At 59.5% G+C, this 22,774-nt stretch overlaps 1 protein-coding gene across 1 annotated transcript in view; it reads left to right on the plus strand.

Moving 5' to 3' along the window:
• The window catches only part of LOC133625293 (leucine-rich repeat-containing protein 14-like), a 30,893-nt gene extending 9,186 nt beyond the window's left edge, over window positions 1–21,707 (plus strand). Inside the window, 6 exon segments of the mRNA XM_061994819.1 lie at window positions 6,503–6,582; window positions 6,666–6,905; window positions 18,064–18,461; window positions 19,441–19,759; window positions 19,762–20,046; window positions 21,408–21,707. Coding sequence (XP_061850803.1) covers window positions 6,503–6,582; window positions 6,666–6,905; window positions 18,064–18,461; window positions 19,441–19,759; window positions 19,762–20,046; window positions 21,408–21,707 — 1,622 coding nt within the window.
• Window positions 21,708–22,774: the final 1,067 nt, after the last annotated feature.

A 22,774-nucleotide genomic window follows, 5' to 3' on the forward strand; every position in this document is an offset into this window, starting at 1 on the left:
GACTGGATGGGACTCCAGGGTTGGGATGGGTTCACAGGGGTGGGATTGGACCCCAGGGGTGGGAGGGGTCCCCAGGGGTGGGAGGGGACTGGATGGGACCCCAGGGTTGGGATGGGATGATACCCCAGGGGTGGGATGGGATGGGACCCAGGGGTGGGATGGGATGTAATGGGATGGGATCCCAGGGGTGGGATGGGATGGGACCCCATGGGTGGGATGGGATGGAATGGGATGGGATAGGACTGGGATGGTAATCCAGGGGTGGATTGAGACGAGGATGGGACCCCAAGGGTGGGATGCGACCACAGGGGTGGGATGGGATGTGACCCCAAGGGTGGGATGGGATGGGACCCCAGGGGTGGGATGGGATGGGACCCCAGGGGTGGGATGGGATGGGAACCCAGGGGTGGGATGGGATGGGAACCCAGGGGTGGGATGTGACCTCAGAGGTGGGATGGGACCTCAGGGGTGGGATTGGATGCGACCCCAGGGTTGGGGTGGGATGGGACCCAATGGTTGGGATGGGATGGAATGGGACCCCAGGGGTGGGATGAGTCCCCAGGGGTGGGATGGAATGGGATGGGATGGGACTGGATGGGACCCTAGGGTTGGGATGGGATAGGATCCCAGGGGTGGGACCTCAGGGGTGGGATGGGATAGGACTGGGATGGGACCCTAGGGGTGGGATGAGACTGGGATGGGACCCTCATTGTTCCTGTGCCCACACTGTGCCCCTCACCATCCCTGTGCCCACAGCGTGTCCCCTCATTGTCACTGTGCCCACACCGTGTCCCACACCATCCTTGTACCGACATCATGTCCCACACCATCGCTGTGCCCACACCTTGTCCCACATCATCCTTATGCCCACACCATGTCCCCTCACCATCCCTGTGCCCACACCGTGTCCCCTCATTGTCCCTGTGCCCACAGTGTGCCCTCACCATCCCTGTGCCCGCACCGTGTCCCACACCATCCTTGTGACCACATCGTGTCCCACGCCATCGCTGTGCCCACACCTTGTCCCACACCATCCTTATGCCCACACCATGTCCGACACCATCCCTGTGCCCACACCGTGTCCCCTCATTGTCCCTGTGCCCACACCGTGTCCCCCCACCTTACCTATGCCCACACTGTGTCCCCTCACTATCAATGTGCCCGCACCATGTCCCATAACATCCCTGTGCCGACACCATGTCCCTCACCATCCCTGTGCCCACACTGTGCCCCCACACCATCCCTGTGCCCACACAATGTCCCCTCATTGTCCATGTACAGTGTCCCACACCATCCCTGTGCCCACACCGTGCTCCACACCATCCCTGTGCCCATACCATGTCCCCTCACCATCCCCGTGTCCCCTCACCATCCCCTTCTCCGCTCACCATCCCCGTGTCCCCTCACCACCCCCGTGTCCCCGCACATGCCCCGCGCCCCGTCACCACCCCCTTGTCCGCTCACCACCCCCTTGTCCCCTCAACCTCCCCTTCTCCCCTCACCATCCCCATCTCCCCTCACCACCCGCTGTGTCCCCTCACCAGTCCCATGTCCCCTCGCCATCCCCATCTCCCCTCACCATCCCCATCTCCCCTCGCCATCCCTGTGCCCACACTGTACCCGTCACAATCCCCTTGTCCACTCACCATCCCCGTGTCCATTCACCATACCATTCTCCCCTCACCACTCCCTTGTCCCCTCACCATCCCAGTGTCCCCTCACCATCCCAGTGTCCCCTCACCACTCCCGTGGCCCCTCACCTGCCCCATGTCCCCTCACCACCCCCTTTTCCCCTCAACCTCCCCTTCTCCCCTCACCATGCCCGTCTCCCCTCACCATCCCCTTGTCCCCTCACCCCACCCGTGTCCCCTCACCACCCCCATGTCCCCTCATCATCCCTTTCTTCCCTCACCACGCCCTTGTCCCCTCACCACCCCCGTGTCCCCTCACCTGCCCAATGTCCCCTCACCCGCCCCATGTCCCCTCACCCGCCCCTTCTCCCCTCACTATCCCCTTCTCCCCTCACCACCCCCGTGTCCCCTCACAATCCCCGTGTCCCCTCAACATGCCCTTATCCCCTCACCACCCCCGTGTCCCCTCACAATCCCCGTGTCCCCTCAACATGCCCTTATCCCCTCACCACCCCCGTGTCCCCTCACCAGCCGCATGTCCCCTCACCCCCCCGTGTACCATCACCATCCCTGTGCTCACACTGTGCCCCTCACCACCCCCTTCTCCCCTCACCACCCCCTTCTCCCCTCACCATCCCCTTCTCCCCTCACCATCCCCTTCTCCCCTCACCATCCCCATGTCCCCTCACCATCCCTGTGTCCCCCCCCCATCGTGTCCGCAGCCCCCCGTCGCCCTCCATCATGCCATGCCAATGCCCTCAGACCATCCTGAAGCTGCTGGTGACGGGCTCGGCGCCCTCTCGCACGCGGGTGCTGACGCCCATCCTGCAGTACCCGCTGTACTCGGCCACCATCGCCGAGCTGGGGGCCGTGCAGCTCGGCTACTACCTGGACGAGGAACGGTGCTGGGCACTGGCGCTGAGTGAGCTGCGGCGGGCGCTGGCCGAGGGCCGCCGGCACTGCTGCCCACGGGTGCTGTGCATCATCAACCCTGGCAACCCCACCGGTACCCTGCGGCACCAAGGGCTGGGACGGGAGCCCAGGGGTGGGATGGGTCCCCAGGGGTGGGAAAGGATGGGACCCCAGGGGTGGGATGGGACCCCAGGGGTGGGATGGGATGGGACTGGATGAGAGCCAAGGGTTGGGATGGGATGGGACCCCAGGGGTGGGATGGGATGGGACCCCAGGGGTGGGATGGGATGGGACCCCAGGGGTGGGATGGGACCTCAGGGGTGGGATGGGACCCTGAGGTTGGGATGGGACCCCAGGGATGGGACTTCACGGGTGGGATGGGACTCCAGGGGTTGGGATGGGACCCCAGGGGTGGGATGGGAGGAGACCCTAGGAGTGGGATGGGATGGATGGGATGGGATCCCACGGGTGGGATGGGACCTCAAGGATGGGATGAGACCCCAAGGGTGGGATGGGATGGGAGTGGCTGGGAACCCCAGGGTTGGGATGCGACCACAGGGGTGGGATGGGACACCAGGGGTGGGATGGGACCTCAGGGATGGAACCCGAGGGGTGGGATGGGACCCTGAGGTTGGGATGGGACCCCAGGGATGGGATGGGTCTCCAGGGTTGGGATGGGATGGGACCCCAGGGGTGGGATGGCATGGGACTGGATGGGACCCAAGGTTTGGGAGGGGATGGGACCCCAGGGGTGGGATGGGATGAGTCCCCAGGGGTGGGATGGGACCCTAGGGGTGGGATGGGACTGGATGGGACCCCAGGGGTGGGATGGGACCCCAGGGGTGGGGTGGGATGGGATTGGATGGGACTGGATGGGACCCCATGGGTGGGATGGGACCTCAGGGGTGAGATGGGATGGGACCCCAGGGGTGGGATGGGATGGGACCCCAGGGGTGGGATGGGATGGGACTGGCTGGGACCCCAGGGGTGGGATGGGATGGGACCCCAGGGGTGGGATGGGATGGGACTGGATGGGACCCCAGGGGTGGGATGGGATGGGACCCTAGGGGTGGGATGGGATGTGATGGGACCCCAGGGCTGGGAGGAGTCCCCAGGGGTGGGATGGGATGTGATGGGACCCCAGGGGTGGGATGGGATGTGATGGGACCCCAGGGTTGGGATGGGATTGGATTGGATGGGACTGGATGGGACCCCAGGGGTGGGATGGGATGGATGGGATGAGATCCCAGGGGTGGGATGGGACATCAGGGATGGGATTGGACCCCAGGGGTGGGATGGCATGGGACTGGATGGGACCCCAGGGGTGGGATGGGATGGGACCCTAAGGGTGGGATGGGATGTGATGGGACCCCAGAGCTGGGATGAGTCCCCAGGGGTGGGATGGGATGGGACCCCAGGGGTGGGATGGGATGGGACCCCAGGGGTGGGATGGGATGGGATTGGATGGGACTGGATGGGACCCCAGGGTTGGGATGGGACCCCAGATGTGGGATGCGTCCCCAGTGGTGGGATGGGACCCCAGGGGTGGGATGGGATGGGACCCCAGGGATGGGATGGGATGGGACCGTGGGATGGGACTTCAGGGGTGGGATGGGTCGGGACCCCAGGAGTGGGATGGGATGTGATGGGACCCCAGGAATGGGATGAGTCCCCAGGGGTGGGATGGGACCCCAGGGGTGGGATGGGATGGGATTGGATGGGACTGGATGGGACCCCAGGGTTCGGATGGGACCCCAGGGGTGGGATGGGAGGGGATGGAATGGGACCCCAGGGGTGGGATGGGAGGGGACCCGAGGGGTGGGATGGGATGGATGGGATGAGATCCCAGGGGTGGGATGGGACATCAGGGATGGGATGGGACCCCAGGGGTGGGATGGGATGGGACCCCAGGGGTGGGGTGGGATGGGACTGGCTGGGACCCCAGGGTTGGGATGGGACCCCAGGGGTGGGATGGGATGGGACCCCAGGGGTGGGATGGGACCTCAGGGGTGGGATGGGACCCCAGGGATGGGACTTGAGGGGTGGGATGGGACTCCAGGGTTGGGATGGGACCCCAGGGGTGGGATGGGATGGGACCCTAGGGATGGGATGGGACTGGTTGGGACCCCAGGGGTGGGATGGGATGGGAACCCAGGGATGGGATGGGTCCGTAGGGGTGGGATGGGACTCCAGGGGTCGGATGGAATGGGATGGGATGGTACTGGATTGGACCCCAGGGTTGGGATGGGATGGGAACCCAGGGGTGGGATGGGATGGGACCCCAGGGGTGGGATGAGTCCCCAAGGGTGGGCTGGGATGGGATGGGACCCCAGGGGTGGGATGCGTCCCCAGGGGTGGGATGGGACCCAAGGGGTGGGATGGGATGTAATGGGATGGGATGGGACTGGATGGGACCCCAGGGCTGGGATGGGACCCCAGGGGTGGGACCTCAGGGGTGGGATGGGATAGGACTGGGATGGAACCCCAGGGGTGGGATGTGACCACAGGGGTGGGACCCCAGGGGTGGGATGGGACCCTGAGGTTTGGATGGGACCCCAAGGATTGGAGTTCAGGGGTGGGATGGGACCCCAGGATTGGGATGGGACTGGATGGGATCCCAGGGGTGGGATGGGATGGCATGCGACCCCAGTGGTGGGATGAGTCCCCAGAGGTGGGATGGGATGGGACCCCAAGGGTGGGATGGGACCCCAGGGGTGGGATGGGATGGGACCCCAGGGGTGGGATGGGATGGGACCCCAGGGGTGGGACAGGATGGGATGGGACCCCAGGGGTGGGATGGGGCCCCAGGGGTGGGATGGGATGGGATGGGGCCCCAGGGTGGGATGGGATGGGACTGGTTGGGACCCCAGGGGTGGGATGGGATGGGACCCCAGGGGTGGGATGGGATGGGACCCCAGGGGTGGGATGGGATGGGATGGGGCCCCAGGGTGGGATGAGTCTCCAGGGGTGGGATGGGATGGGACCCCAGGTGTGGGGTGGGTCCCCAGGTGTGGGGTGGGATGGAACCCCAGGGGTGGGGAGGGACTGGATGGGACCCCAGGGGTCAGATGGGACCCCAGGGGTGGGACCTCAGGGGTCGGATGGTATAGGACTGGGATGGGACTCCAGGGGTGGGATGAGACTGGGAAGGGACCCCAGGGGTGGAACCCCAGGAGTGGGATGGGACCCTGAGGTTGGCATGGGACCCCAGGGATGGGACTTCAGGGGTGGGATGGGATGGGACCCCAGGGATGGGATGGGATGGGACTGGGATGGGACCTCAGGGGTGGGATGGGACCCCAGGGGTGGGATGGGACCCCAGGGGTGGGATATCAGGGATGGGATGGGATCCTGGGACTGGGATGGGACCCTGGGGATAGGACCCTGGGGCTGGGATGGGACCCTGAGGTTGGGATGGGACTTCTGGTACCAGGGCTGTGAGCTCCCAGTGCCCTCCCAGTCCCATTCTGAGACCCCCAGTGCTTTACTGGTCCTACTAAGACCTCCAAAACATACCCAAGAACTGGGTTGAGACCCTCCAAAAGCCATAGGAAGTGGGACTGAGTCCCCTCAAATCCATTAGGAGTGGGGTGAAGGCCCCAAAACCCATCAGGAGCAGGGGCTAAGCCCCCCCAAACCCATCAGGAGTGGGGATGACTCTCCTCCCAAATCTATAGGGAGGCAGGTTGGGTCCCCCAAACCTATCAGGAGAGGGGGTCTAAGCCCCCCCATACCCATGGGAAACTAGACTGAGTCCCCTAAAACCCATCAGGAGTGGGGCTGAGCCCATACCCCAAACCCATAGGGAGCAAGACTGGGCCCCCAAACCTATCAGGAAAAGGGATTGAGCCCCCCAAAACCCATCAGGAGCAGGACTGGGCCCCCCAAACCCATGGTGGGAGTGGGACTGGACCCCCCCACTCCGCTATGCCAACCTCCCCCCTTCTCCCCCCTCCCAGGGCAGGTCCAGAGCCGTCAGTGCATTGAGGCCGTCATCAAATTCGCCTTCGAGGAGAGGCTCTTCCTCATGGCTGACGAGGTGAGTGGGACCCTCAGACTCGGGGGGTATGTGAGGTGGACCCCAACATCTAGGTAACCCCACCAGTTTCCCCCCTCCTCCAGGTGTACCAGGACAACATGTATGCTGAGGGTTCGGCCTTCCACTCCTTCAGGAAGGTGCTGACAGAGATGGGGCCGCCCTACCTGGACTCGGTGGAACTCACCTCCTTCCACTCCATCTCCAAAGGCTTCACGGGCGAGTCAGTGACCTCCCACGGCCACCCCCACCCCGAGGTGGCCACCACAGGTCCTGGGGAGCCACAGAGTGGGGATGAGGATGGTGGAACCCCATGGGCCTCAAGGGTGGTGATGGAAAGAGGCTGGAGGTCCCGTGGGGTTGGGATGGTGATGCCATGGTCCTGTGGAGCCCACGGGGTGAGGATGGTGATGCCATGGTTCTGTGGAGCCCACGGGGTGGGGATGGTGATGCCATGGTCCTGTGGAGCCCACGGGGTGGGGATGGTGATGCCATGGTCCTCTGGAGCCTATGGGATGGGGATGGTGATGCACAAAAAGGCCCCGTGGAGATGTTTATTAGGGTGGTTCTGACGACAGGGAGCCTCCAGGGGCATCTGATGTCAGAGGGTCCTGGTGCCAGGGGGGAAACTCCTCACCTTGTCCCCCTTAAAAGCCCCTCATGGCTCGGGGTGGACAGTGTAGACCTCGACCTCACAGAGAGTGAACTGCTCCTCCCGGCCCAGGATGGTGACGGTGACGTAGCGGCCGCGGAGGCCGTGGCAGCAGATGGTGCTGAGCGACCCAGGACTGGCATCTGTGATGATGCCACAGCTGCAGGGAGCAAACCACAGAATCATTTGGGTTAGAAAAGCCCTTTGAGCTGCAGGAGCCCAGCCCTGAGCCCTCACCCTGCCACAGCCACCACTGACCCACAGCCCTCAGCACCTCAGCTCCAGGGCTTTGGGGTCCCTCCAGGGCTGGGCACTCCCCCAGCTCCCTGGGCAGCCTGGCACAGGGGCTGACACCCCTCTCAGGGAAACAGTTCTGCCTCAGCTCCAGCCTCAGCCTCCCCTGGGGCACCCTGAGCCCCTTTCCTCTTGGCCCGTCACTCACTAGCTGGGAGCAGAGACCGACCTCCAGCTCGCTGCAGCCTCCTGGCAGAGATTTCACCACCAAAACCCCAATATTCTATCTTTTTGTCCAAACACCACCACAAAAACACTACTTTTTTTTCCCCTCAAATCACCTCCCCAATTTTCCCCTCAGAACTCCACCAAAATCACACTTTTTCCCCCTTAAAACTCCACCAAACCCCAACATTTCCCTTCAAAACTCACAAAAAGCTCACTTTTCCCCTCAAAACTACACCAAAGCCCAACTTTTTTGTCAGAAGCCCACCAAAGCACCACTTTTCCCCTCAGAACCCCATCAAAAACCCAATTTCGCCCTCAAAACCCCACCGAACCTCCACTTTTCCACTCCAGACTCCACCAAGCCTGCACTTTTCCCCTCAGAACCCCACCAATCTCCACTGTTCCCCCTCAGCAGACCACCAATCCCGCTCTTTTCTCCTTAAAACTCTACAAAAAACCCATTTTCCCCTCAAAACCCCACCAAAACCCCACTTTTACCCTCAAAAACCCACCAACCCCCCACTTTTTCACTCCAAGCTCTACCAAAACCCCACTTTTTCCCTCAACACTCCACCAAAACTCCACTTTTCATCTGAAAACTCCACCAAAACTTCATTTATCCCCTCAAAGCTCCTCCAAATTCCCACTTGTTCCTCAGAAGTCCACAAACCCTCCACTTTTGCCCTCAAAACTCTGCCAAAACCCATTTTTCCCCTCAGAACCGCACCAAAAACTTACCTTTACCCTCAAAAATCCTCCAAATCGCCACTTTTTCACTTCAAACTCCACTAAAACCCCTTTTCTTCTCAACACTCCACAAAACCCCCACTTTTCCCCTCAGAGCTCCACTCAAATCCCACTTGTATCTCAGAAATCCACCAAAACCCCACTTTTCACCTCCAAGCTCCTCCCAATTCCCACTTGTTCCTCAGAAATTCACAAACTCCCCTCTTTTCCTCTCAAAACTCCACTTTTCCCCTCAGAACCCCATCAAAAACCCACTTTCGCCCTCAAAACCCCGCCGAACCTCCACTTTTCCACTCCAGACTCCACCAAGCCCGCACTTTTCCCCTCAGAACCCCACCAATCTCCAGTGTTCCCCCTCACCAGACAACCAACCCCACTCTTTTCTCCTTAAAACTCCACCAAAACCCATTTTTCCCCTCAGAACCACACCAAAAACCTACTTTTACCCTCAAAAATCCACCAAATCGCCACTTCTTCACTCCAAACTCCACTAAAACCCCGTTTCCCCTCAACACTCCACCAAAACCCCACTTTTTCATTCCACACTCCAGTAAAACCCACTGTTCTTCTCAACACTCCACAAAAAAACCCACTTTTCATCTGAAAACTCCACCAAAACTCCACTTTTCCCCTCAGAACCCCATCAAAAACCCACTTTCACCCTCAAAACCCCACCGAACCTCCACTTTTCTACTCCAGACTCCACCAAGCCCGCACTTTTCCCCTCAGAACCCCACAAATCTCCACTTTTCCCCCTCAGCACACAACCAACCCCACTCTTTTCTCCTTAAAGCTCTACAAAAACCTTTATTCCCCTCAGAACCCCACAATAAAACACTTTTCCCCTCAAAACCCCACCAAACCCCCACTTTTCCCCTCAGAACCCCACAAATCTCCACTTTTCCCCCTCAGCAGACCACCAACCCCACTCTTTTCTCCTTAAAGTCCACCAAACCCCGACTTTTCCCCTCAACACTCCACCAAAACCCCACTTTTCCCCTCCAAGCTCCTCCCAATTCCCACTTGTTCCTCAGAAATTCACAAAACCCCTCACTTTTCCTCTCAAAACTCCACCTTTCCCCTCAGAACCCCATGAAAAACCCACTTTGCCCCGCCGCCCCTCCCCATCCCCGCCCCCCGCAGCGGGCACCTGGCCGGGCTTCCTCCGCTGCTCCCGGACAAAAGCCGCTTCCCAGCTCTTCAGCAGGGCCTTGACCTCCCGCTGCCGCTCCATGGCGTGCGGAGCGGGGCCGTTCCCCGGCCCGGGGGGATCCGAGACCTCCCGGAGCCGCGCAGGGACCGCAGCGTCTGGGGCTCAGATCGAACTTCCCGCTGCCGCCGCCCTTCAGCCAATAAGAAGGGAGGAAGCGATGACAGACACGGCGGCAGCCAATGGGCGGGCGAGGATGGCAGGCGGCACCTAGTAACGACGCCGGGCCCGCCTTCCGTGGTGAAACTCTCGCTCTGATTGGCGGAGGGGCGGTGCCGGGGTGCAGTGCCAATGCCTGGAAGCGCGGCCGTGAGGGGCCCGGCGGGAGCGGGGCGGCGGGCGGGAGGTGAGCTGAGGGGTCCCCGGGGACTGGGGGCCGTGAGGGCAGCAGAGGGGTCCCCGGGGATTGGGGGGGGGGGGGTGAGGGCAGCTGAGGGGTCCCCGGGGATTGGGGGGGGGTGAGGGCAGCTGAGGGGTCCCCGGGGATTGGGGGGGGGTGAGGGCAGCTGAGGGGTCCCCGGAGATTGTGGGGGGTGAGGGCAGCTGAGGGGTCCCCGGGGATTGGGGGGGGGGTGAGGGCAGCTGAGGGGTCCCCGGGGATTGGGGGCGTGAGGGCAGCTGAGGGGAACCCCGGGGATTGGGGGGCGTGAGGGCAGCTGAGGGGAACCCCGGGGATTGGGGGGGGTGAGGGCAGCTGAGGGGGACCCCGGGGATTGGGGGGGGTGAGGGCAGCTGAGGGGGGCCTCAGGGATTGGGGGGCGTGTGGGCAGCTGAAGGGGACCCCGGAGATTGGGGGGGCGTGAGGGCAGCCAAAACTCCACTTTTCATCTGAAATCTCCACCAAAACTGCATTTTTCATCTTAAAACCCCACCAAAACCCCACTTTTCCCCTTAAAACTCCACAAAAACTCATTTTCCTTTCAGTGGACCACCAAACCCTCTCTTTTTCCCTCAGAACCACAAGACACCCCGCTTTTGCCCCAAATATCCACCAAACCCACACCTTACCACTCCAAAGTCCACAAAATCCCACATTTGCCCTTAAAAATACACCAAACCCACACTTTTAATCTAAAAACCCCACCAAAACTCCACTTTTCCCCTCAAAGCTCCTCCAAAATCCCACTTGTTCCTCTTAAGTCCACCAAATCCCCACTTTTCTTCTCAAACCTCCACTTTTCCACTTAAAACTCCACCAAAAAATCCATTTTCCGCCTCAGAATCCCATCAAAAATCCACTTTCGCCCTCAAAAACCCATTGAACCTCCAATTTTCACTCCAAGCTCCACCAAAACCCCACTTTTTCCCTCAACACTCCACCAAAACTTCACTTTCCCCCTCAAAGCTCCTCCTAATTCCCACTTGTTCCTCAGAAGTCCACAAATCCCCCACTTTTGCCCTCAAAACTCTGCCAAAACCCAGTTTTCCTCTCAAGACTACACCACAATCCCACTTTCTCCCCACAACACCATCAAAACCCAATTCTTTCCTCTCAGAATCTCACCAAAACCCCACTTTTGCCCTCAACACTCCACCAGAACCTTACTTTTCCCCTTAAAACCCCACAAAAACTCATTTTCACCTCAGATCCACACCAAAAACCTACTTTTACTCTCAAAAATTCATCAAATCCCCACTTTTTCACTTCAAACTCCACTAAAACCCCTTTTCTTCTCAACACTCCACAAAACCCCCACTTTCGCCCTCAACGCTCCACAAAACCCCCACTTTTTCACTCCAAACTCCAGTAAAACCCACTGTTCTTCTCAACACTCCACAAAAAACCCCACTTTTCATCTGAAAACTCCACCAAAACTCCACTTTTCCCCTCAGAACCCCATCAAAAACCCAATTTCGCCCTCAAAACCCCACCGAACCTCCACTTTTCCACTCCAGACTCCACCAAGCCTGCACTTTTCCCCTCAGAACCCCACCAATCTCCACTGTTCCCCCTCAGCAGACCACCAATCCCGCTCTTTTCTCCTTAAAACTCTACAAAAAACCCATTTTCCCCTCAGAACCCCACCAAAACCCCACTTTTACCCTCAAAAACCCACCAACCCCCCACTTTTTCACTCCAAGCTCTACCAAAACCCCACTTTTTCCCTCAACACTCCACCAAAACTCCACTTTTCATCTGAAAACTCCACCAAAACTTCATTTATCCCCTCAAAGCTCCTCCAAATTCCCACTTGTTCCTCAGAAGTCCACAAACCCTCCACTTTTGCCCTCAAAACTCTGCCAAAACCCATTTTTCCCCTCAGAACCGCATCAAAAACTTACTTTTACCCTCAAAAATCCTCCAAATCGCCACTTTTTCACTCACAACTCCACTAAAACCCCTTTTCTTCTCAACACTCCACAAAACCCCCACTTTTCCCCTCAGAGCTCCACTCAAATCCCACTTGTATCTCAGAAATCCACCAAAACCCCACTTTTCACCTCCAAGCTCCTCCCAATTCCCACTTGTTCCTCAGAAATTCACAAACTCCCCTCTTTTCCTCTCAAAACTCCACTTTTCCCCTCAGAACCCCATCAAAAACCCACTTTCGCCCTCAAAACCCCGCCGAACCTCCACTTTTCCACTCCAGACTCCACCAAGCCCGCACTTTTCCCCTCAGAACCCCACCAATCTCCAGTGTTCCCCCTCACCAGACAACCAACCCCACTCTTTTCTCCTTAAAACTCCACCAAAACCCATTTTTCCCCTCAGAACCACACCAAAAACCTACTTTTACCCTCAAAAATCCACCAAATCGCCACTTCTTCACTCCAAACTCCACTAAAACCCCGTTTCCCCTCAACACTCCACCAAAACCCCACTTTTTCATTCCACACTCCAGTAAAACCCACTGTTCTTCTCAACACTCCACAAAAAAAACCCACTTTTCATCTGAAAACTCCACCAAAACTCCACTTTTCCCCTCAGAACCCCATCAAAAACCCACTTTCACCCTCAAAACCCCACCGAACCTCCACTTTTCTACTCCAGACTCCACCAAGCCCGCACTTTTCCCCTCAGAACCCCACAAATCTCCACTTTTCCCCCTCAGCACACAACCAACCCCACTCTTTTCTCCTTAAAGCTCTACAAAAACCTTTATTCCCCTCAGAACCCCACAATAAAACACTTTTCCCCTCAAAACCCCACCAAACCCCCACTTTTCCCCTCAGAACCCCACAAATCTCCACTTTTCCCCCTCAGCAGACCACCAACCCCACTCTTTTCTCCTTAAAGTCCACCAAACCCCGACTTTTCCCCTCAACACTCCACCAAAACCCCACTTTTCCCCTCCAAGCTCCTCCCAATTCCCACTTGTTCCTCAGAAATTCACAAAACCCCTCACTTTTCCTCTCAAAACTCCACCTTTCCCCTCAGAACCCCATGAAAAACCCACTTTGCCCCGCCGCCCCTCCCCATCCCCGCCCCCCGCAGCGGGCACCTGGCCGGGCTTCCTCCGCTGCTCCCGGACAAAAGCCGCTTCCCAGCTCTTCAGCAGGGCCTTGACCTCCCGCTGCCACTCCATGGCGTGCGGAGCGGGGCCGTTCCCCGGCCCGGGGGGATCCGAGACCTCCCGGAGCCGCGCAGGGACCGCAGCGTCTGGGGCTCAGATCGAACTTCCCGCTGCCGCCGCCCTTCAGCCAATAAGAAGGGAGGAAGCGATGACAGACACGGCGGCAGCCAATGGGCGGGCGAGGATGGCAGGCGGCACCTAGTAACGACGCCGGGCCCGCCTTCCGTGGTGAAACTCTCGCTCTGATTGGCGGAGGGGCGGTGCCGGGGTGCAGTGCCAATGCCTGGAAGCGCGGCCGTGAGGGGCCCGGCGGGAGCGGGGCGGCGGGCGGGAGGTGAGCTGAGGGGTCCCCGGGGACTGGGGGCCGTGAGGGCAGCTGAGGGGTCCCCGGGGATTGGGGGGGGGTGAGGGCAGCTGAGGGGTCCCCGGGGATTGGGGGGGGGTGAGGGCAGCTGAGGGGTCCCCGGGGATTGGGGGGGGGTGAGGGCAGCTGAGGGGTCCCCGGGGATTGGGGGCGTGAGGGCAGCTGAGGGGAACCCCGGGGATTGGGGGGCGTGAGGGCAGCTGAGGGGAACCCCGGGGATTGGGGGGCGTGAGGGCAGCTGAGGGGAACCCCGGGGATTGGGGGGGGTGAGGGCAGCTGAGGGGGACCCCGGGGATTGGGGGGGGTGAGGGCAGCTGAGGGGGGCCTCAGGGATTGGGGGGCGTGTGGGCAGCTGAAGGGGACCCCGGAGATTGGGGGGGCGTGAGGGCAGCCAAAACTCCACTTTTCATCTGAAATCTCCACCAAAACTGCATTTTTCATCTTAAAACCCCACCAAAACCCCACTTTTCCCCTTAAAACTCCACAAAAACTCATTTTCCTTTCAGTGGACCACCAAACCCTTTCTTTTTCCCTCAGAACCACAAGACACCCCGCTTTTGCCCCAAATATCCACCAAACCCACACCTTACCACTCCAAAGTCCACAAAATCCCACATTTGCCCTTAAAAATACACCAAACCCACACTTTTAATCTAAAAACCCCACCAAAACTCCACTTTTCCCCTCAAAGCTCCTCCAAAATCCCACTTGTTCCTCTTAAGTCCACCAAATCCCCACTTTTCTTCTCAAACCTCCACTTTTCCACTTAAAACTCCACCAAAAAATCCATTTTCCGCCTCAGAATCCCATCAAAAATCCACTTTCGCCCTCAAAAACCCATTGAACCTCCAATTTTCACTCCAAGCTCCACCAAAACCCCACTTTTTCCCTCAACACTCCACCAAAACTTCACTTTCCCCCTCAAAGCTCCTCCTAATTCCCACTTGTTCCTCAGAAGTCCACAAATCCCCCACTTTTGCCCTCAAAACTCTGCCAAAACCCAGTTTTCCTCTCAAGACTACACCACAATCCCACTTTCTCCCCACAACACCATCAAAACCCAATTCTTTCCTCTCAGAATCTCACCAAAACCCCACTTTTGCCCTCAACACTCCACCAGAACCTTACTTTTCCCCTTAAAACCCCACAAAAACTCATTTTCACCTCAGATCCACACCAAAAACCTACTTTTACTCTCAAAAATTCATCAAATCCCCACTTTTTCACTTCAAACTCCACTAAAACCCCTTTTCTTCTCAACACTCCACAAAACCCCCACTTTCGCCCTCAACGCTCCACAAAACCCCCACTTTTTCACTCCAAACTCCAGTAAAACCCACTGTTCTTCTCAACACTCCACAAAAAACCCCACTTTTCATCTGAAAACTCCACCAAAACTCCACTTTTCCCCTCAGAACCCCATCAAAAACCCAATTTCGCCCTCAAAACCCCACCGAACCTCCACTTTTCCACTCCAGACTCCACCAAGCCTGCACTTTTCCCCTCAGAACCCCACCAATCTCCACTGTTCCCCCTCAGCAGACCACCAATCCCGCTCTTTTCTCCTTAAAACTCTACAAAAAACCCATTTTCCCCTCAGAACCCCACCAAAACCCCACTTTTACCCTCAAAAACCCACCAACCCCCCACTTTTTCACTCCAAGCTCTACCAAAACCCCACTTTTTCCCTCAACACTCCACCAAAACTCCACTTTTCATCTGAAAACTCCACCAAAACTTCATTTATCCCCTCAAAGCTCCTCCAAATTCCCACTTGTTCCTCAGAAGTCCACAAACCCTCCACTTTTGCCCTCAAAACTTTGCCAAAACCCATTTTTCCCCTCAGAACCACATCAAAAACTTACTTTTACCCTCAAAAATCCTCCAAATCGCCACTTTTTCACTCACAACTCCACTAAAACCCCTTTTCTTCTCAACACTCCACAAAACCCCCACTTTTCCCCTCAGAGCTCCACTCAAATCCCACTTGTATCTCAGAAATCCACCAAAACCCCACTTTTCACCTCCAAGCTCCTCCCAATTCCCACTTGTTCCTCAGAAATTCACAAACTCCCCTCTTTTCCTCTCAAAACTCCACTTTTTCCCTCAGAACCCCATCAAAAACCCACTTTCGCCCTCAAAACCCCGCCGAACCTCCACTTTTCCACTCCAGACTCCACCAAGCCCGCACTTTTCCCCTCAGAACCCCACAAATCTCCACTTTTCCCCCTCAGCACACAACCAACCCCACTCTTTTCTCCTTAAAGCTCTACAAAAACCTTTATTCCCCTCAGAACCCCAGAAAAAAACACTTCTCCCCTCAAAACCCCACCAAACCCCCACTTTTCCCCTCAGAACCCCACAAATCTCCACTTTTCCCCCTCAGCACACAACCAACCCCACTCTTTTCTCCTTAAAGCTCTACAAAAACCTTTATTCCCCTCAGAACCCCACAATAAAACACTTTTCCCCTCAAAACCCCACCAAACCCCCACTTTTCCCCTCAGAACCCCACAAATCTCCACTTTTCCCCCTCAGCACACAACCAACCCCACTCTTTTCTCCTTAAAGCTCTACAAAAACCTTTATTCCCCTCAGAACCCCACAAAAAAACACTTTTCCCCTCAAAACCCCACCAAACCCCCACTTTTCCCCTCAGAACCCCACAAATCTCCACTTTTCCCCCTCAGCACACAACCAACCCCACTCTTTTCTCCTTAAAGCTCTACAAAAACCTTTATTCCCCTCAGAACCCCACAAAAAAACACTTTTCCCCTCAAAACCCCACCAAACCCCCACTTTTCCCCTCAGAACCCCACAAATCTCCACTTTTCCCCCTCAGCAGACCACCAACCCCACTCTTTTCTCCTTAAAGTCCACCAAACCCCGACTTTTCCCCTCAACACTCCACCAAAACCCCACTTTTCCCCTCCAAGCTCCTCCCAATTCCACTTGTTCCTCAGAAATTCACAAAACCCCTCACTTTTCCTCTCAAAACTCCACCTTTCCCCTCAGAACCCCATGAAAAACCCACTTTGCCCCGCCGCCCCTCCCCATCCCCGCCCCCCGCAGCGGGCACCTGGCCGGGCTTCCTCCGCTGCTCCCGGACAAAAGCCGCTTCCCAGCTCTTCAGCAGGGCCTTGACCTCCCGCTGCCGCTCCATGGCGTGCGGAGCGGGGCCGTTCCCCGGCCCGGGGGGATCCGAGACCTCCCGGAGCCGCGCAGGGACCGCAGCGTCTGGGGCTCAGATCGAACTTCCCGCTGCTGCCGCCCTTCAGCCAATAAGAAGGGAGGAAGCGATGACAGACACGGCGGCAGCCAATGGGCGGGCGAGGATGGCAGGCGGCACCTAGTAACGACGCCGGGCCCGCCTTCCGTGGTGAAACTCTCGCTCTGATTGGCGGAGGGGCGGTGCCGGGGTGCAGTGCCAATGCCTGGAAGCGCGGCCGTGAGGGGCCCGGCGGGAGCGGGGCGGCGGGCGGGAGGTGAGCTGAGGGGTCCCCGGGGACTGGGGGCGTGAGGGCAGCTGAGGGGAACCCCGGGGATTGGGGGCCGTGAGGGCATCTGAGAGGTCCCCGGGGACTGGGGGCGTGAGGGCAGCTGAGGGGTCCCCGGGGACTGGGGGGCGTGAGGGCAGCTGAGGGGTCCCCGGGGATTGGGGGGGGTGAGGGCAGCTGAGGGAGACCCCGGGGATTAGGGGGTTGAGGACAGATGAAGGGGACCCCGGGGATTGGGGGGGGTGAGGGCAGCTGAGGGGACCCCGGGGATTCGGGGGCATGATGGCAGCTGAGGGAGACCCCGGGGATTAGGGGGTTGAGGACAGATGAAGGGGACCCCGGGGACTGGGGGGGGTGAGGGCAGCTGAAGGGGACCCTGGGGATCGAGGGGGGGTGAGGGCAGCTGAGGGGGGTCGAGGGGTGTGAGGGCAGCACGGGGGGGCCCATGGAGGGAAGGGGTTGTTGGAGATCCTGCTGTAGGCTTCCTTTATGGGGTGCTGGGGGTACCCCTCATTAACAGGGGTGGGTCATGGGTCCTGCCCTGGAGTTCCCTATTGATGGGGAGCTGGATTAGGAGTGCTATAGGGTGCCCTATTAATGGGGGATAGGGTTAGGAGTGCTATGGGAGGTCCTATTGAGAGAGGGCTGGGTTAGGGGTACCCTATTGATGAGGTGCAGATCTAGGGGTGCTGTGGGGTGCCCTATTGATGGGGGGCTGGATTAGAGGTGCTATAGGATGCCCTATAGATAGAGGGCTGGGTTAGGGGTGCTCTAAGATGCCCTATTGATGGGGGCTGGGTTAGGGGTGCTCTAAGATGCCCTATTGATGGGGTCTGGGTTAGGGGTGCTCTAAGATGCCCTATTGATGGGGGCTGGGTTAGGGGTGCTCTAAGATGCCCTATTGATGGGGGCTGGGTTAGGGGTGCTCTAAGATGCCCTATTGATGGGGGCTGGGTTAGGGGTGCTCTAAGATGCCCTATTGATGGGGGCTGGGTTAGGGGTGCTATAGGATGCCCTATTGATGGGGGCTGGCTTAGGGGTGCCCTATTGCTACGCGCGTATTGCTGCGCGCCGCCCTCCGCTCGCCCTGCGCCCCCCTGCGCCTGCTCTGCCGCGACTTCCACGCCGAGGAGCTCTCCGTCTCCACCATCGTCTCCCTGCTGGACTCCCTGGAGCCTGCTGCCGTCCGCAGAGTTGTTTTACGCTTCAACAACCCGGGGCTGGCGGGGCTGTGCGAAGTGCTGCCTCACCTCGGCCGCTTCCCCGCGCTGCGCAGCCTCAAGCTGCCCTACAGCAACGTGGACGTGCGCCGCACGGCCCCCGGCCCAGACGCCGGCATCCGCTGCTTGGCCGCTCACCTCCGGGCCCTGCCTGCCCTCAAGGAACTCGATTTGTACTCCTCCAGGCTTTCTGGGAGACTCAGGCAGCTCCTGGGGTAAGCTGCCCGCTGGGGGAGGGACTCCAAAACCTTCTCACGCTGCAGCGGGAGGGAATGTGTGTGTGTGGGGGGGGGGGGTGGCATTGGGGCATCACCCACACCCTGTGGGGGCAGATTTAAGAGGGGCTGGAGTCCAACAGTAGCTCTGCACTACCTCGGGGGGTGGTCTCAGGGGGTTTTGGGGAGAGGGTTTGGAAGGTTTGGCATTTGCCCTGTGAGCAAAGATTTAAGAGGGGATGGAGTCCCACAGCAGCTCTGCCTCAGCTCAGGGGGCTGGTCTCAGGGGGTTTTGGGGGGAAGGTTTGGCATTTGCCCCGTGGGCAAAGATTTAAGAGGAGATGGGAGTCCCACAGCAGCTGTGCCTCACCTCAGGGGGCTGGTCTCAGGGGATTTTGGGGGGGCTCAGGGTGTTTTGGGGGGAAGGTTTGGAAGGTTTGGCATTTGCCCTTGGGCAAAGATTTAAGAGGGGATGGAGTCCCACAGCAGCTCTGCCTCGGCTCAGGGGAGGCATAAAAGAGGGGTTTGGGGTGCCTGAAGATGTTTTGGGCAGCCTCAGGGTGTTTTGGGGTTTGGCATTGGGGAACTGTCTACACCCTGTGGGCAAAGATTTAAGAGGGGATGGAGTCCCACAGCAGCTCTGCCTTGGCTCAGGGGGTTTTAGGGGAGTTGCCCAGTTTGGCACTGTGCAACTGTCTACACTTATGAGGAGATGGAGTCCCAGAGCAGCTCTGCCTCAGCTCAGGGGGCTGGTCTCAGGAGGTTTGGGGATACCTCACGGGGGTTGGGGGAGACTTTGAGGGAGCTGAGGGATTTTGGGGGATCCTGGGGGTGGAATTTGGGCAGCCTCAGGGTTTTAGGGGTCTGTGGCTGGTTTGGGGAGGGCCTCAGGGGATTTGGAGGTGGGGGAGCCTCGTGGTGGTTTGGGGGTGCTTTGGGGGTTCCCCACTCACTCTGCCACCCCACCCTGTCCTCCCAGCGAGCTGCAGACTCCCCTGGAGAGTCTGGCGCTGGCCTTCTGCTGCCTGCTCCCCTCCGACCTCATCTTCCTGTCCTCGAGCCTCCACGCGCCCTCCCTGCTCCAGCTGGACCTGAGCGGCCACAACTTCACGTCCCCCAGACTCCTGCAACCCTTGCGGACGCTGCTGGAAGCCGCTTCGTGCTCGCTGCTGCAGCTGGAGCTGCTGGAGTGTCAGCTGGGGGACGCGGAGCTGGAGCTGCTGCTGCCGGCGCTGCGCCGCTGCCGCCGCCTGCGCTGCCTCGGTCTCCTCGGCACCCCCCTGAGCGCGGCGGCGCTGGGCGGCCTGGCCTGGCCCGGCCCTGCGCGGCCCTGCCCGACCTGCGCCTCGTGGGCTACTCGCAGCCGCCGCGGGGCTCCGGCCACCACACCCCCACGCAGGGGGAGGAGGGTTTCCCGGCGGAGCTGTGCCGGCTGCTGGCGAGCGCGGGTAGAGCAGACGCCGTGTGGGCGACCAGCCTCCAGCGCTACGGAGCCATCGACTACTTCAGCTTGCAGCATCCCCCCCCCAGGGAAGCTTCCCCTCGGGGCGCTGTGCCGGGCTCTGGGCTGTGCCACTCGGTTATGGTGAGTTCATTAAAGCCAACCCCACCTTGCCTGATTAACCCAAGTCCTCCTGGGATGCTTGGCAGGAGGAAGTGGCAGAGCTCAGCGGAGGGGATGGAGCTCTTCTGCTTTTAATGGACCAAGGAGAGAGCTGGCTGCTGTTCTGGCACACAGGGCACTGACCAGAGAATCATTACAGATGGAAAAGCCCTTTGAGCTGCTGGAGTCCAACCCTGACCCCACAGTGCCACAGGCACCACTGAGCCACGGCCCTCAAGCACCTCAGCCCCACGGCTCTGGGACCCCTCCAGGGCTGGGCACTCCCCCAGCTCCCTGGGCAGCCTGGCACAGGGGCTGACACCCCTCTCAGGGAAACAGTTCTGCCTCAGCTCCAGCCTCAACCTCCCCTGGGGCACCCCGAGCCCCTTTCCTCTTGGCCTGTAGCTTTTAACTTGGCAGCAGAGACCGACCCTCTCAGCCACAGCCAGGGAGTCAGAGTGATCAGGTCTCCTCTGAGCCTCCTTCTCTGCAGACTGAACCTTTGCCTCAGGTACCCTCATTTAGCCCAGAGCTTCCCAGTGCATCTTCTCCTCTCCCTGCAGCCCCTCAGTGTCCCTGTGGCAGTGAGTGAGGGGCCCAGCACTGAGCACAGCCCTGGAGCTGCAGCCTCCCCAGGGCCCAGCACAGGGGACAATCCCTGCCCTGGGGCTGCTGCCACCCCACTGCTCAGCCCAGCCAGGCTGCCACTGGCCTTCTTGCCCCCTTGGGCACGCTGCTGGCTCCTTGCCCTCGGGCAACCTCAGCCCATGGCCACATCCCTCTGAAGAACTTCCCTTCCCTCTACACACCAGCCAACATCACCACAGTGGCACCCACAGTGTGGCAGCAACACTGTCACCGTGGCAGCACCCGTGGGGACACCCACACTGTGGCAGTAGCACCGTGTCACCCACCACAGCTGCACCAACCTCACCATAGCAGCACCAACCTCTCCACAGCTGCACCCACACTGCTGCAGTGGCACCCATCACCTCTAGGCTCATTTCAATTGCCAGAGACCTTTAATATCACAGTGGGGGGACCCACACACAACACCCACATCCCTGGCACCAGCAACGCTCACCTCACCACAGCATCAGCCACACGGTGTGGCTGAGCACCAGCTCTGCCTCCTCCTCCTCCTCCTCCTCGCCCGGGGCCATGCAATGCCCCTTCCCACCCCCTCCAAGCCTCACCCCCGCCCCGCGGCTCCGCCGCTCTCCGCCTCCCCCGCCCCTTCCCCTCCCCGCAGCAGCTGCACCAGCTCCCCCGTGAGCCGATACCTCTTCCCCTCCCACCAAAAGTGAGTCGGGGGCTGCTCCGGCCCCTGCTCGTACTCCAAGCCGGACCCTCACTCCAGAGCCAGCGCCGAGCGCACCGGCCCCGCGCCCCCCGCCCGGCCCGGCGCCGGGTGGTACAAGCGCCCGTTCTCCGGCAGCATCACCAGCGCCTCGGGCCGGAGCGGCACGGCCAGCCGCTCCCCGCCGCCGCACAACGACAGCACGGCGCGGCGGGAGCAGGAGGAGGCTGAGGAGGAGGCGGCCGGGGGCAGGAGGCGGGTGAAGACGATGGGTCTGTGCTCGCAGCGCAGGAGGTTGCGCTCCGCGCCGCAGCGGGACACGAACGGGAATTCGCGCTCGTAGCGGCCGCTGCGGTTCCGCTCCAGCCGCGTGAAGAAGAACGTGAGGAAGGTCACGTCTGCCGGGATGGACCCTCATTAACCCGCGCCTCTCCTTAATTAACAGCCCCCCCTTTTAATTAAGCCGCATCGCCGCTCGTGGTTAGCCCGCTGGGAACGGCCGCTGCGGGGCTGCGAAGGGAGGGTGAGGAAGAAGAGGAGGAGGAAGGCAACGTCTGCTGGGATAAACCATCATTAACCCCTTCCCACAATTAACTCTGTGTGCTCCTAATTAACCTAACCCTCCTAATTAACCTCCAGCCCCCCCTAACTAACCCCCAGTGTCCCCATGATTAACCCCCTTGGAACAACTGCGGTTCTAAGGGAGGGTGAGGAAGAAGAAAATGAGGAGGAGGAAGGCAACGTCTGCTGGGATAAACCATCATTAACCCCTTCCCTGAATTAACTCCCTGTGCTCCTAATTAACCTCCAATCCCCCTAATTAACCTCCAACGCCCCTAACTAACCCCCAGTCCCCCCATGGTTAACCCCCTCAAAACAACCACTGCGATTCTAAGGGAGGGTGAGGAAGAAGAAGATGAGAAAGGCAACGTCTGCTGGGATAACCCCTTCCCACAATTAACCCCCAGTGCTCTTAATTAACCCCAACCCTCCTAATTTAACCTCCAACCCTCCTAATTAACCTCCAACCCTCAGTCCTCTCATGATTAAAGCTGCTCAGAACAACCACTGCTAAGGGAGTGAGGAAGAGGAAGGTGATACCTGCCAGGATGGACCCTAAGTAACCCCACTAATTAACCCCTAAACCTCCTAATTAACTCCCACCCTCCTAATTAACCCCAACCCTCCTAACTAACCCCCAATTCTCCATAATGAACCCTCCCATAGAGGCTGCCGGGGTTCAGCTCCAGGTGAGTGAGGAAGGCAACGTTAATTAACCTCACACCCTCGTTAATTAACCCTCCCCTAATTAACACCGGAGAAAGGGGGGTGTTCCTTAATGGGAAAGCGATTTGAAGGGGCTGAGGGAGGTTTGGGGGACGGGGGGGGGGGGGGGGGGGGGGGGAGGGG

The sequence above is a fragment of the Colius striatus genome, chromosome 4 (assembly GCF_028858725.1).
Source record: "Colius striatus isolate bColStr4 chromosome 4, bColStr4.1.hap1, whole genome shotgun sequence".
Classification (NCBI taxonomy): Eukaryota; Metazoa; Chordata; class Aves; order Coliiformes; family Coliidae; genus Colius; species Colius striatus.